Source organism: Aphanomyces astaci (genome assembly GCF_000520075.1).
Source record: "Aphanomyces astaci strain APO3 unplaced genomic scaffold supercont1.21, whole genome shotgun sequence".
NCBI classification, from domain to species: Eukaryota; Oomycota; class Saprolegniomycetes; order Saprolegniales; family Verrucalvaceae; genus Aphanomyces; species Aphanomyces astaci.
The window spans coordinates 840,998-855,103 of NW_009798284.1; the positions used below are offsets into that span (position 1 = coordinate 840,998).

The 14,106-nt window shown below is 49.9% G+C and overlaps 4 protein-coding genes across 4 annotated transcripts in view; 2 read left to right on the top strand and 2 right to left on the bottom strand.

The window, feature by feature from the left end:
* H257_09101 (hypothetical protein) overlaps positions 1–830 on the top strand; it is a gene marked incomplete at both ends in the record, with an annotated part of 2,115 nt that extends 1,285 nt beyond the window's left edge. Inside the window, one exon of the mRNA XM_009835218.1 lies at positions 45–830. Within this exon, the coding sequence (XP_009833520.1) occupies positions 45–830 (786 nt within the window). The remainder of the gene's footprint in view (positions 1–44) is intronic.
* An 8,139-nt stretch (positions 831–8,969) lies between these two features.
* Positions 8,970–9,998, bottom strand: H257_09102 (hypothetical protein). The gene has a single exon (XM_009835219.1). It carries the CDS (start codon positions 9,456–9,458, stop codon positions 9,114–9,116), a length of 345 nt encoding a protein of 114 aa, XP_009833521.1. The 5' UTR covers positions 9,459–9,998; the 3' UTR covers positions 8,970–9,113.
* A 787-nt stretch (positions 9,999–10,785) lies between these two features.
* On the bottom strand, positions 10,786–11,492 carry H257_09103 (hypothetical protein; the record flags this gene model as incomplete). The annotated part of the gene is made up of 2 exons (XM_009835220.1): positions 10,786–10,808; positions 10,871–11,492. 2 exons carry the CDS (start codon positions 11,490–11,492, stop codon positions 10,786–10,788), a joined length of 645 nt encoding a protein of 214 aa, XP_009833522.1.
* Positions 11,493–12,091: 599 nt separating this feature from the next.
* On the top strand, positions 12,092–12,586 carry H257_09104 (hypothetical protein). The gene has a single exon (XM_009835221.1). The coding sequence runs from the start codon at positions 12,108–12,110 to the stop codon at positions 12,534–12,536; it is 429 nt and encodes a 142-aa protein (XP_009833523.1). The 5' UTR covers positions 12,092–12,107; the 3' UTR covers positions 12,537–12,586.
* Positions 12,587–14,106: the final 1,520 nt, after the last annotated feature.

The following is a 14,106-nucleotide window of genomic DNA, read 5'->3' on the forward strand; positions in this document are numbered from 1 at the left end:
AGCAAACGATAGACAACAAAGGTGCCAAGACTGTGTGGATCAAGGCGTCTGGTCACGACAAGGATCGCGTGACTGCTATGCTTCTGGCCGATTCCAAGGGAACGAAATATCCTCCGTTTTTGGTCCTGAAGAGTAAAGCATCAACAATCAAGGAAGTTGTTCAAGAAAACCTTACCCAACGTCACGGTTTTGGGCGTCAAGTTTGGAAGGAAATCGAAGACCTCGAAGCCAATTTCCCCCTCCAAATCTATGGGAACCCTTCGGCCTGGTGGAATGCCGGTATTTCCTTGCGCTTCCTTGACTTCCACTTTGGACATCGACGCGGCCAAGCGGTGGACCCAGTCTTGCTCCTATGGGATGACTTTAGCGCTCACTTCACTGATGAAGTTGTCGAACGAGCGAAGGACCTACAAGTGTACCTCTACCGTGTGCCGCCAACTTTCACATGGATATGCCAGCCTGGCGATGTTGCATGGATGAAGCCTATCAAAGCATCAATGCGACGTAAATGGGTTGACTACCTACAACGATCAATTGAGCTTAACGGCCGAGGCGGAGGCAGGGCGCTTCGACTGAAGTGTCCTGAGCGCTGGGATATCGTCGAGTGGATCTCTGATGTCTGGGACGAACTGCCTACGACAACAATTGTGAAAGGATTCGAAAAGTGCCAAATTATTGACCCTGGTACCGATCTTGTAGACAATACCCAACAGGATCCCGAAGACTCTAGTGGCGATGACGTCTTGCAGGATCTCTGCGACACTGGTGTTTTCGAGGTTTTGGATCCAGAAGACGACGTTTCCCTTACGTGGATGGAGTGCATTGACTGAAGTAGTTATGTCTAGAAATGTAGTTGAGAAATTAAATACTAATTAGTGTTTTCATACCATGTGTCCTTGTGATCTGCATTTTTGGACCCCTCCCACCAAGTACCATGAGTACAGGGACTCCTCCGAATACCAAGGGAACAAGACAGTGCCAGTATCCGGTCTAGAAATATTGATGGGCTAGGCCGAGGCGGTCCCACCAACTACTAGGAGCACGGGCCTTTTGACTCTGCCTTGCGTAACTCCCTGACCGTTGGAGATGCCCGTTGGAGATGCCCTAAGGGCATCTCCAACGGTAAATTCTAACCTATTGCTAAAGCATAGGTTAAAGTCAAAGTTCGTTTTTACGGTTGCTATTTTGGCATTATCCGGATTATTTAGAAATTACGTCCTTCAGAATTTCTATTTTCGCGTGAAATAGCAACAAACCCTCCGGATAGTGCAAGAGTTTCTATTCTATATCCGTAACTTCGAATTGACAATAGAAATAAAAACACCGTTGGAGATGCTGACGGGGTGGTCCGACCATGTCCAATCATGCCGCAGGTATGTACTGTACTTTAGTTGACATGTCAATTGCGAAGCCATATCACATGTCACATAATTCAAAATGACAGTGACATCCAAATATTTATATTCAGATTCTGCAATAGATTATTCGATTCTACAAGGCATCATTTTATAAAGTTACGTGCTTAGACTTAACCTGTACAATAGCACAACCTCAACTATAGATACAAACAGAAAATGTATTGCTAAAGTTCAACTGGTGCATAAACACTCGGAATAGATGGAATAGAGTGGAGATTCTTTAGCACTGAATAGATCATGATCATTTTTCCCCAAGACATATATTTATGATGCCATTTTCCAATGTTCCACGTACCTCACATCCGTATAAACATCCGGACATATCGGCTTGTGACCATATCAATAAAGATACTGCAAAACTTTATGATGACATTGACGTTATCCGTACATTACTTTAAGGGCTGGTCTGGATGCCACCCCATAGAATTATGCCTTAAACCGTCTTGAAAAGTCTGCAAAAATTCCCCAAGTTTCATACCCCATGAAAAATGGAGAAAAGAAGTATCGACAAAGTTCTCTGGATGCCAGTTGAATTATGGAGAAATCATTCGATTTCAGATTGACTGAAGCGTGCAGTGATGACCGTCCTTCCTTGTCGCTGCACTTCCTTCACCATAGATATAGCATTTCTCCGTGCACCATCATCGCTCAGTCCACCGCTCGACACCGCTGCACTTGGCAGATGGAAGTTGGTGAAGTGAGCTATGATGGTGGACGGAGTGCTCTAGCGGACGTCATTTAACGCCGCTGCACCAACTCTCCTCTATAGCCTTTACAGCGACGTGCTCTACCGTCGTTGTACTCCACTGGCCGATAGCCACCCTTCCAAGACTTTGTGCATTGCACCTATAATTATTAATATTACAATAGCGTAGCTATATTTCACCCGAAGCAAGTGCCACCTTGCTTCATATATAATGTCCAATCGTTAAAGCTGCTAAAACCACTGTCAGAAATACAATGTTACTACTATATTAATACTATGAAGTATGTACTAGTATTACTATAATAGTATTAATAGTAGGAATCTTATCCGTCGGCATAGTATCCGGATAACTTCCCTTTATCCGGTTGTTTTGAATAGGGCAATTATCTTCCTCCTCTGTCCGGATACTGCAAATCCCTCATTGACTGTGAAACAGTATTTCTACGAATAGAACAAAAAGTAGTACTAGTAAGGGAATTGTTCGGATTGGGCTTCTCACGTGGTTCACAGAAGGCGCATCACCGCATCATGATTGAATGTCGTTCGCGTTCCCAGGATCCAAGGCTATGGTAGCCCCTTCGGCAACTTACCAACGAGGTCTGTATGAGAAACATGAACAACGTATGCTGACATTTATGTTTGTAATGAGCTTACATTACTATGCGTGGGCTCCTTGAACAAAAGTGTCGGGCGTCACAGGAGTCGCCTCCGGATTATGGGTTTCGTGGAATTTTCGTAACCCCAACCAATGCAATCAATTGTTGGGTCACATACAATGAGTAAGATACTTCGAATTAGATTGCTTGGGACTACGAAACAACTATTTCTTTCGCAGTCCTATGGATTGTCTGGCTATTATTAATAGTTTCGTAATCCCCAACTATTGTATTAATAGTATGGTTTATGAAACGTCCATGCCCCCGAAACCTGTCGTTGCTAAAATTTTCCACAACATCACTTGCCCAAACTTGCGATAAAAAGCAGGATGATCAGTCCACGGCACGACAATATGGCAGAGTTGTCCAAGTCCCCGCCCCAGCTAGTGACTACGCAAAGGACCAGCCCAGACAAACCGTGGTTCCGGCGGTGTGTATTGGTCTGTCTAACTCTCCAAGTGTTGTGGACACTGGCGATTCCCATCAAAAACGTGCTGATCATTCCATACCCGCAATTTCGAAGCGACGACTTGTCCACGTCAAAACAATCCTACGAAGGGTACGACCCCGACGGGAACCTGACGTTCTCTGGAGATCAAGTGCACGCGCTGCTGCTGGATGTGCTCGCAATATCGTTCCGAAATGCCCAAGTTCGGGCAATATTTCAGCAAAAAGAAGACTTTGCCATCGACAAGCTGGGCCAAGTGCTGTCACCTATCGACCACAAGACCATGGCGCAGTACTATACGCTGGTGTTTCAGTCGTCCGAGTTTCCAGGGGGGGTGTTCACAGAACGTGAGGACCGAGTTGTCAGTGCCCAGGCGGACGGAACCAAGCAAGTGTACACGATTGGGTGTCGGGGGGATCAAACCCTCATGGGGGGGACCACATGCATTGATGCGAATGGACTGCCCTGCGACGACAGTGCGTGGGGCGATACTCAAACTCGAACGCTGAAAGACGTGGACTTTACCCCACTACTTAACGGCACGGGGTGGCAAAACAACATTGGGCTGCTGGGATTGGTCGAGTACTTTCACTACTACATGCGCCTCGTGTTTGCCAAGCAAAACTGGGCCGCCGTCGTCGCGTCCAAGAATTTGGACATGGGGTACATACAAGTTGACGATGAGGGCAATGTCGTCGAAGTCCCTGTGATCTTCAACCTCGCGACTCAGTCTAGCCGAGCCATTGCGCTGAATTCGAGTAAGATCTGGAACTGCCTGGCCACCGAAGCGCTGCTGGGCGAAGCATACCTTGCCAACTACACGTTGGGATTGATCCAATCGGTCTTGATCGAGCAAAACCTGTACAACGCCACCACGCTAGTCACAAAGTCCCAGATTGTGACGGAGCGAGCGCTTGTGGTGCTACGTGGCAGCATCCGTATCACGTCTGGAGCTGGCTACGCTGGCTCGCGAGATACGATCAAGCTGCTAGGCAACACAATCATGACCCACACATCCGTGTCGTCGATCAACTTGAAGCGAGATCGGCCGATGACTGGATCCCAACTCATGGGCAGTTCCATTCGCAACATAATGTACATGGGGTACTACCCCAATAGCTACTACAGCGTGCTGAAGATCTTCCCTAACGGATCTGACTTTGTCTTTCAAAGCCGTGCGCTGGGGGGTATGTTCAGCGGGTACAACGGGTTCAAGTTTGACTTTGTGCACAACACCATGACCAACTTCAAGCTGGCCGAGCGGTCGGTGGCGGCTGGCTCTGGCTACGCCTCGGACTGGTTCGCCCAAGAACGCGACATTGCCGCTTGGTATTCCAAGTACGAAAGCCACCGGGGGAACAACCTCATCGACAAGGCAGCACTTCGATTTGGAGCTTCGAGTGGATCCACTGCGTGCTTCCAAGCCCTCTTCAAGCGCATCGCGCAGGCATCGTGGCTGGTACTGCTGCAGTGGCATCCAACGTCGGAACACCTGGCGTTCATGTCTGTGAACGCCCAGTCGACGCCTGAAATCTACTTTTTCAAGCAAATGCTGAAAAACGAAATCGTAGCCGAGAACTCATACGGCTACAGAGTACCCCAGCCATTCAACCCGACCCATGTTTCCGCTGCATTTGGCACCGCTTGGCCGATGATTCCGATATTAAGCGCCCTTGTGCTTAAACATGGGGCGGCGGCGGTGGCGGCTAACGTGCTCGAGAAGCTCAACACGACGTTTCTTCAGCTGGTGGACTTTATCTCTGGCTCGTTCCACTTTCACGACGTTAGTCAGTGCTCGCTATCGGACACGATCACTGCGGATGACACGGCCGAGTCTACGTACAGCAAGATGTACCCCCCCCTGGCCTTGTTGATTGATGACATTCTGGCAGAAGTTGAGTCTATTCGAGTGCGCATGGAATTGGAGCTAGGCCAATCAATTCAAGTGCGCGGGGAGTACATCAACGACACCCGCACCAACTCGATCTTCAAGTACGTGGGTCCCCCCGTATACTGGAGCCACACGCCGTTGTCCGTGGGGCTGCTGCGGCTGAGTGCCAAGTCCAGCCCCGACGAAGGCATTGTCAAAAAGCTCCTCAAGAACTCGCTGGTGTGCTACGACGTGCTCGAGACGCGGTACCTGAATGTGTCCACTCGGTGCTGGAGTGAGCTCGGCAACATCAACGAAACACGAGCGCAGTACAATTCCGAAGCTCTGCGGACATTGCTGCTCAGCGTGTGGAGTATGGGAATTGTGCTCAACTTGTTTGCAGCCGTGGTGGCGCTGAGCTATGCGCGCCGCATGATCCATGTAGCCAAAGTCACCGGCCTGAATGAATCGTGGAGGACGTTGCTGTTCATCGATGTTCAGGAGTTCGGCATGAGTCCATTCACAAAGTGCGCGTTAATGGCGTGTAGTGCGGCGCCGTTTATGTTTGGGTACCAGCTGCCCCAGGACAGCGAATACATTGCCCACTCGAGTAACTCGTACCTCGGCAGCATCTACTTGGATGAACTTATGGTGTCGTTGGGCATCACGTGGTTCATTCGCCTAGGCACGGACATTGGCAGGTCGCTGGTTCAACTGCAGGACAAATCTGTGACACTGGGCCATCGGGTGTTCGGAGTGCGGGCTGTCGTGTTTTCAGGGGTTTACCTACTCCGCATCCTCAACACAACCACCGATCGAACGTATAATCGCGCCATGTCCAGCTTAGCGTTGTCTTGTGCACTGTCCACCGTGGCTGCTATTGTAGCAACCCAAGGCAGCTACATGTACTTCAAACGAACGCCAACGTGTAACGATGCTGTGATTTCAGCTGCGTTGCAACGGGCGGGGGTGAGCGCAGTGGAGCTGCAGGGCGTCCTCCAACATCGAGGCACTGAGTGGTCGTATATGCGGATGGTGCTGCACGGCTGGACATGTGTGACAGACGTGGACACGGTGGTGTTTAAGAGCGCGGCCAGCGATCTCTTGGTTGTCGTTAACAGTCGGGCGGGTGTGCAAGTGCAAAAGTTGCATGTGGTGAACCATGCCAACTACGTCGCGCTCGAAAGTGCCCACAGCGCCGACAAAAGTCGAGGCCACGACATGGCCAAAGCCAAGAGCTACGTCAAGCCCAAAATCGACTTTACCCACCACCCGCTCTCGTCCAAGGTATCGTCGGGGAGACTGCGCATGGGGGCGGTAACGCTGGTCGTGATCGGACAGGCTCTGTGGGCGTTGGGGATGCCACTTCGGAACATCCTCCTGTTTCCCATCCCGACCTTTAACTACGACAACACATCGACCACCACGACGGCATTCGCAGACTTTGCCAATCATTCCAAGCTCCAGTTTACGGGCACGGAGGTTCTTGCGGTGGTTCACCGGGTGCTGGACATTTCGCTCGCGAATGCAGACGTCCGCAAAGTGTTCGAAACGTCTGGCGAGTATGCCATCGACAGCCTCGGGCAAATGCTGTCGCCCGCCGACCACCAAATGTTTGCCCAATTGTATGCGATGGTGTTCCAAGCGTCCGAGTTTCCCGCTGGATCGTTCACCCCCCGTGAAGAAAACGTTGTTCGAAACAACCCAGACGGAACGACATACAAGTACACGATCCATTGCAAGGCGGAAGAATCGATGTTAGACGGAGTCATTTGTGTCGACGCCACTGGTGAACCTTGTGCCAGCGCCAACACCTTCGGGGCCACCTACTCCCGTGTGAATATGACTTCGCTGTTCACCCCGAAACCCCGGAACCCCGAAACCCCGGACCCCGTCGTCGGGTGGCAAAACACCGTGGGGCTGATCACGTTTGTCGATTATTTCTTTGCCATCATGGGCCAAGTGTTTGCCAAACAAGACTGGCCGCAGGTCGTCGAGTTTTTCAACTCGAGGCGGGCGTTTGAGTCGGTTCAATTCACACCCGATGGCGAATTGATCGAATCACCCGACTTGCTCGCCCTCGTGTCCAATGATGCTACAACCTCCCAATCGCAAATCGCTACTACGATCTACGACTGTCTGGTCTCGGAGCTCGTGCTCACCGACGTGTACATTGCCAACTACACGATGTGGCTGGTTCAAACTGCACTCGAGTCAAGATACTTGTACAACGCAGCAGCTCCTGAAACCCCGAACCCCCGAAACCCCCTTGTGCACGATAAAGCTGTCGACTTTCTCCAACGTGAGCGCCTGTACATTACGTCGGCGGCGGGGTATTTCAGCTTTGAAGAGACTACGCACATGTTGTTCTCGACACCCATGACTTCGACTGCCATCTCGAGCACTACCATCAAGCGGGACCTGGGCTTAAGCAACGCCGATACATTAGGCAGCTCTGTGCGGCATATCCGGACGTTGGTAGCGGACAAGGACCGATACTTTAGCACCCGGCGAATTCTACCAGGCCCGGACGACAACGCCGTGATCGTCGAAACAAGGTTATTGGGTGGCAGATATGGGGGCTACCTCGGGTTCAAAGACTCGATGCTGCACAACACGATGGGGGTGTTCAAACTCTCTGAGCGCCCCACCACACCCTCTACCTTGAACGACTCGACGCTCTTATATTTCGACCAAGACGCAGCTATTGCCAAGTGGTACGCGGCGTATGAAAACGAAAAAGGCACGGGAAACCTCCTAAGTCGCGTGACTGAGCACTTCGGCACCATTCGCGTTAAATACCCCCACGGTATCATGGAGCCTGTCACCACCGACACCTATGAGACGTCGTGTTACCAGGCTCTGATGCGACGAGTCAGTCAAATTGTGTGGCTCACAGCGCTGCGGCTGCATCCGGGGCTGCAGTACTTGGTGTTTATGTCTGCCCAGAACGACGTGTCCAATCATGATTGGTTCCTCCAGCAAATGACTGTGAACGAAGTGGTGGGGGAAAACGCGTACGGAGGCCGCGTGCATGTCTCGTATAACGCGCTGTTCGTGTCGTCCAATCTCGGCAGTGGCTGGCCACTGATTCCCCTCGTGACTTCGCTAAGTCAAGTGTACAACGCGTCCTACTTACACGACGAAATCATGACCGAAATGAACCACTCGCTGACGTCGCTCATCGAAATCGAACTCGGGCTTGTGAATTTCAGAGACTCGCCCCACTGCCCCATCGGCCAGACGTTGCACGGTACGGACGATATATATGTTTATCTATATATAGTATGGATTTGGTATGAATTTCTGGACCCTGTTCAATCGACCAAACTGACCACGAATCGCTGCCATTGGTCAATCTGAAGTTTCTTGTCGCTGATTGGATATATTGTTCAATGCGTGAGTCGGGCCAGCCAATCAAACGGAAATTTGTAGAAAATCCATCGTATATATTGTGACTCGCCGAATCGAATCACTAATCGACGCTATTGGCTAATTCGATGTTGAGTGGATTTGGTTGGCTCTGACACAAAGGACAAGTATACTGTATTCAAATTATCAGAACTTCAGCGTGATCCGATATTACTACGAAGTAGTACTTCATTAGTCAAACCACGGAATTTATAAAAATATATATTGGACGTTTTTAGCAGCGAATTCACAATATTGAATATCGAAATTCGATCGTAACGTTAGGCGTGACCAAGGACGACACGCTCGACACCATGTACGAAAAGGTATTTCCGGCATTTTCGAGTCTGGTTCAAGACATCATCGTTCGTGCTGCTCCGGTGCAAACCAAGATGGAGGCAGACTTGCAACTGACTGTGCGGGTGCCGTTGGAGTACTTGTCCGATACCCGACCAACCAATCGCACCTCTGACGCTTTGTTTCCATTCCAAGGCCCGCCCATCCAGTGGACGCACACTCCGCTGGGTGTAGGCTTAATGCGCCTCAGCACCAAAGAGAACCCGTTTCAGGACAACGTGGACGTGCTGCACCACTCCCTTGTGTGCTACGACACCCTCGAAACTCGATACCTGACTCGATCCGTTCGGTGCTGGTCGGAAACCCTCAGCAGCGGCGAAGTCCGGGCGTCGTACTCGTCTGCCAACCTCCGCGTGGTGCTCTTCAGTGCATGGGCCATCGGCGTGATGCTCAATGCGTTGGGGGTATTCATCGCCCTTCGATATGTAGCTAAGCTGTACCGGATGTGGCATCTCACGCGTTTCGACCTGGCCAAGTGGGAGCTCGGCCTGCTCCTGTCCACGCATTTCCAGAGCATGGGCGGGGTCATCTCGATCCACGAAACGGCCACGCTGGCGTCCAGTTCATTGGCGCTGCAGTTTGCCTTCCGCATGCCTCAAGACCCCGGGTTTGTCGTGTCCACGACGTCGTTTCGGCGACCGTACTTTGACGAGCTCATCATTACATTGGGGATGACGTGGGCCATTCATTTGGGCATGGAATTGGGCGGCCTCGTCGTTAGCCATCGGCACAACCACTGGGTGGTCAAAGCAGGTCTGTCTGCTGCGGTGTACGCGCTGCTAGTGGCAACCCAGAGCCCCAACTACAACTTCGCCATAGCAACATTAATTGGGATCTGGCTGGTGGCGCTGCTCAGTGGATTCGTCTGCATCGCGTTCAATAGTGCCTTGGTCGTTGATCGGCGCTTGTCCCCGAAAACCTGTCAAGTTCATTCGGTTTCCGTCGGGAGTAGTGGTATCCCCGACGATACTAAAGTTCGTCCACATCCGCCGGTGGGGCACCTCAGCCAGCGAAATGGACGGTGGTCCTTGCTTGGCATTGTGCTGGAAGGGTGGCGCGGGGTTCAAACTGGCACTCAGTCGTTTCTGATGGCGCGTCAGAATGTTTTGGTGCATCTGCTGCCCGGACGGACGGTGGAGCCACTCGTATGTCGAGTGATCACCCCACAAGACTTTAACCAGCTGGTCCAAGCAATGGCTACTATGAAAAACCGAGACGAGGCCGCTCCAAAGTAGAATTGCCAGTTAAAGGAATATGGATGATTGATTATGGGTCATCTCACAAGGACCGTAGTATTGGTAGCCACTGAGAGCTAGGGAGAAGGAATATTGGTAATTCGATTTCAAAATGGACTGGGGCTGCCAATGGAATCGACGAAGCAAAATCGACGGAGTAATCGACGGAGTAATCGATGGAACAAACTAGCCAATGAAATTTTCGAAATTAACCTTTCGACCAATCAAATTACAGGCGTATCCGGTGCATTGCCAAGCTTCTCCATTTCACAAAGAGTTCAAGTTGTATCGGACAGGAGTTCACAGTGAGTATAGTTAGTTCAAGTAAAACGACCCTCGACGATTTAGTCGAATCTACCAAAAATATCGAAGCACAATTTACTGACACAGTACTGTTTGTAGCTTACTGTATACCATGATAATGATAAAATAACTGATTTGATTTCACACAGTAAGGAGTTAATATTGTCCTTTTACCGAATATTTGGACATTTGTGCTGATTCGCCAAATCGATCGATCGATTCTAACGTTACTGACTCTTGCAATGTAAAGATAAGTAGTCCAGTATCACACTAATTCTATGATGAATTATTCAAAAAGTTGATTTCATTGGCTAGTTGATTCATGTTTTGTGTTTTGATTGGTCGATCGATTCTCTGCCGATTTGATGCTGCTTATTCGATTCAGTGCCACTGCAGCACGACGCCTGCGCAATGCGCTTGAAGAGGGCTTGGAAGCACGCAATTTCTATCGAAGGATCCAACGAACCGAATCGAAGGGCCGCCTTGTCGATGAGGTTGTTCCCCCGGTGGCATTCGTACTTGGAATACCAAGCGGCAATGTCGCGCTCTTGGGCGAACCAGTCGTAGGCGTAGCCAGAGCCAGCCGCCACAGGCCGCTCGGCCAGCTTGAAGTTAGTCGTGGGGTGCACAAAGTCAAACTTGAACCCATTGTACCCGCCAAACATTCCCCCCAGCGCAGTGCTTTGAAAGACAAAGTCAGATCCGTTAGGGAATAGCTTGAGCATGTTGTAGTAGCTGTTGGGGTAGTACCCCATATCATGTTGCGCATGGAACTGCCCATGAGGACAGACCCAGTTATCGGTCGATCTCACTTCAAGTTGACCGAAGACACGGATGTGTGGGTCATCACAGTGGTGCCCAATGTCTTGATAGTGTCCCTGGACCCAGCAAAACCAGCGCCAGAAGTGATGCGGATGCTGCCACGCAACACCACTAGGGCGCGCTCGGTTACGACGGGGGAGGTAGGGACCAGAGCCGTCGCGTTGCAGGTTTCGACCAATCAGCGCCGTTTGAATCGTGTTCAACCTGTAGTTGGCCAGGTAGACTTCGCCGAGGAGCAGCTCCGACGCCAAGCAGTTCCAGATCATACTCGAAGTGAGCGCAATGACTCGGTTGGACTGCGTGGCAAAGCTGAAAATCAGCGGCGTTTCAATCCGCGTAAGTATAATTCACAGTCGCATAGTGAAAACAACCCCATCGGACCATTTTCCTGCTTCTGGAAGTACTCGCTTGGCATAGTGGTGGTTGATGTCAACCACCACCATGCCAAGTAGTATCGGCTAATAATAGCAAGGGCGCCTGAAATAAAAACTGATTGTGAAACTGTTCAGAGCAGTTACAACTTGGTGATAATATACGTATTTTCAATTGGTATCCATGGATAATATTTTGAACGGCGTGTGATTGTCCCTTGTATTTCGGGGACCTATCCGGATTCCTGTGTTGATTGGTGGGTTCCAATCTCAGGAAATCACGTTAGGGCATACAAACCTCAAGTTTGTTTGGTGATTCAGTTGTTGAGATCTACCAGATCACGACGATGCATTTAAAATCATTTTCGTCGGCTTTGTTAGCATTGTATAGATATAAATTAAATTATTAATGCATGATATGAAGCAAGCAATCGTCGTGTCAGGCGATGACGTCGCCACAGAGGTGGCAATGACTGGCGATTTCAAGTTCATCATATTCCCATACACAAGATGGCGAGCGAATTGAAGGTGTACACCGAAGCCGACGTGTCGTCCCACAAGACTGCGGACGACTGCTGGATCATCATCGGCGAAGACGGTGCCAAGAAGGTCTACGACATCACCAAGTACCTCGACGACCACCCAGGCGGCCCCGAGATCGTGCTGGACTTGGCGGGCAAAGATGGCAACGAAGAGTTCGAAGACATCGGGCACTCGTTGGACGCGCGCAAGGTGCTGGAAAAGTACTTGATCGGCACGTTGAAGGAGAGTGAAGAGAAGAAGAAGAAGGCTGCGCAAAAGGCGGCGGACAAGGCAAGTCCTTCCAGTGGCGGCGGCAACAACGTGCTGCTGATCGTGTCTGTGCTGGCCGTTGTGGCGGCGGTGTACTACCAATACGTGTACGTCCCCAGCCAAGAGGCGTCCAAAGGCGGCAACTAACTACATCTAGAGCGCGTAACTTCCTACTTAACACGAAATACCTGCGGCAATCGTGTTAAAGAGTTGAGTGTCTAATGTGATTGGCAGATACGCTGTGAGAACTCACTTGGTATGGTCTGTGGCTGGCACACCCAAGCCATTGACAATGACCTTGTAGTTCTTATCTCCTTTTGTCCCCGTTGGATCATTGGGCCTGTCTGGCGGGTGAACCATTGCTCCCACCAGTGAAATGATGCCAAGCGAGTGTAAACAGCAGAGGTGGTAGTCGTAGGCGGACCAATTGGTCGAATGCCCACTCAGGGATTTGGTACCTAAAACGTCCTTGAGTACGTGTAGCTACGATACCGTAAGTACAATCCTAACGTTAACGTGAAACTCCGTTACAAAGTCATACATCTTGTTGTACAGTATCCCTGGCACCATTGAGCAGGTAAATACTTACTTCGAAACCCCGAAACAACTTAGAGTAGGCCTCGTACCAATTACACAGTTTTTGATCAAACAATGCAATAAATTTTAATATGACCATACCTTGTGGATAAAAGCAACCTCCTATTATATCGATTATGGCTCCGCGCATTGAATGAGGTTGTGCATGCTTGGATATTACATTATACTAGTATACGTTAGAAAGCTAAGCAGCCCATTCAAGTACAAGAATTGACTGTGAATACTGCAGCTATCAGTTACAGTTCACAGGAAGTTAGTCTACCGTATACCCCCCGCTTCAGTACCTATGATTTCTCCGGTTGGACCTGTACCGGTTTGGAACATATCGGCCAATGACGATGGTTTAGGTTGGGCGAGTACAGAAATATATCCAATCACCATGCGTTAATTATTTTCATCCAATGCAATATAAGTCCTGTGATGGATTTAGACCGATGCGCATGCCTGAATAGTTTTCAAGGTACCATGTGGATTGTGATCAGATTTCACTGACATTTTCATAGGTACTGAAGCGGGGGGTATACGGTAGTAAGCTTAAAGGCCGTTTGATTGGCTAATCGCCATCATTGCATTGCGTCATAGACTAAGCCCATTAATAGTCCGCTTGACGGCCGAGGAATCTGGTTCGGATAAGTGGTACTCAAATTTCATTGGCTATAAATAAAACATATGCTTGCTATAAATAAAACATATGCTTGTCCTCCTCCGCTCCGTTTTCGTACAAAATAGCTCCGCCAAATCGTCGTTTCCATCTCCACTTCTACCACCCATACAGCAAATTATGATGGGGGGTTTCACCGGTGATCATACCGTTAATAACAATCGATGTACCCCTTATATGGTACCGGCGGTGACATCTACGGTCGACGCAAGGGTGAAAGAAACTTCACACAACCTTTATAAAATTATATAACCCTCCGTAACTTAATTAAAACGGGTGGATGGACTAAATTCCGACAACTTCCTCTTTTCCTCATTCGAACGTATGAACGGCGACTCACCTCCGCCCGCGCCATCTGCCACCCGCGCCCCATCTCCATTAGTCGTGTGCACAGTTGATCTATGTGGATGCTTCTTGCTGAAGTCTCACTTCGCAGATCACTTTGGTAAGTACCACCGA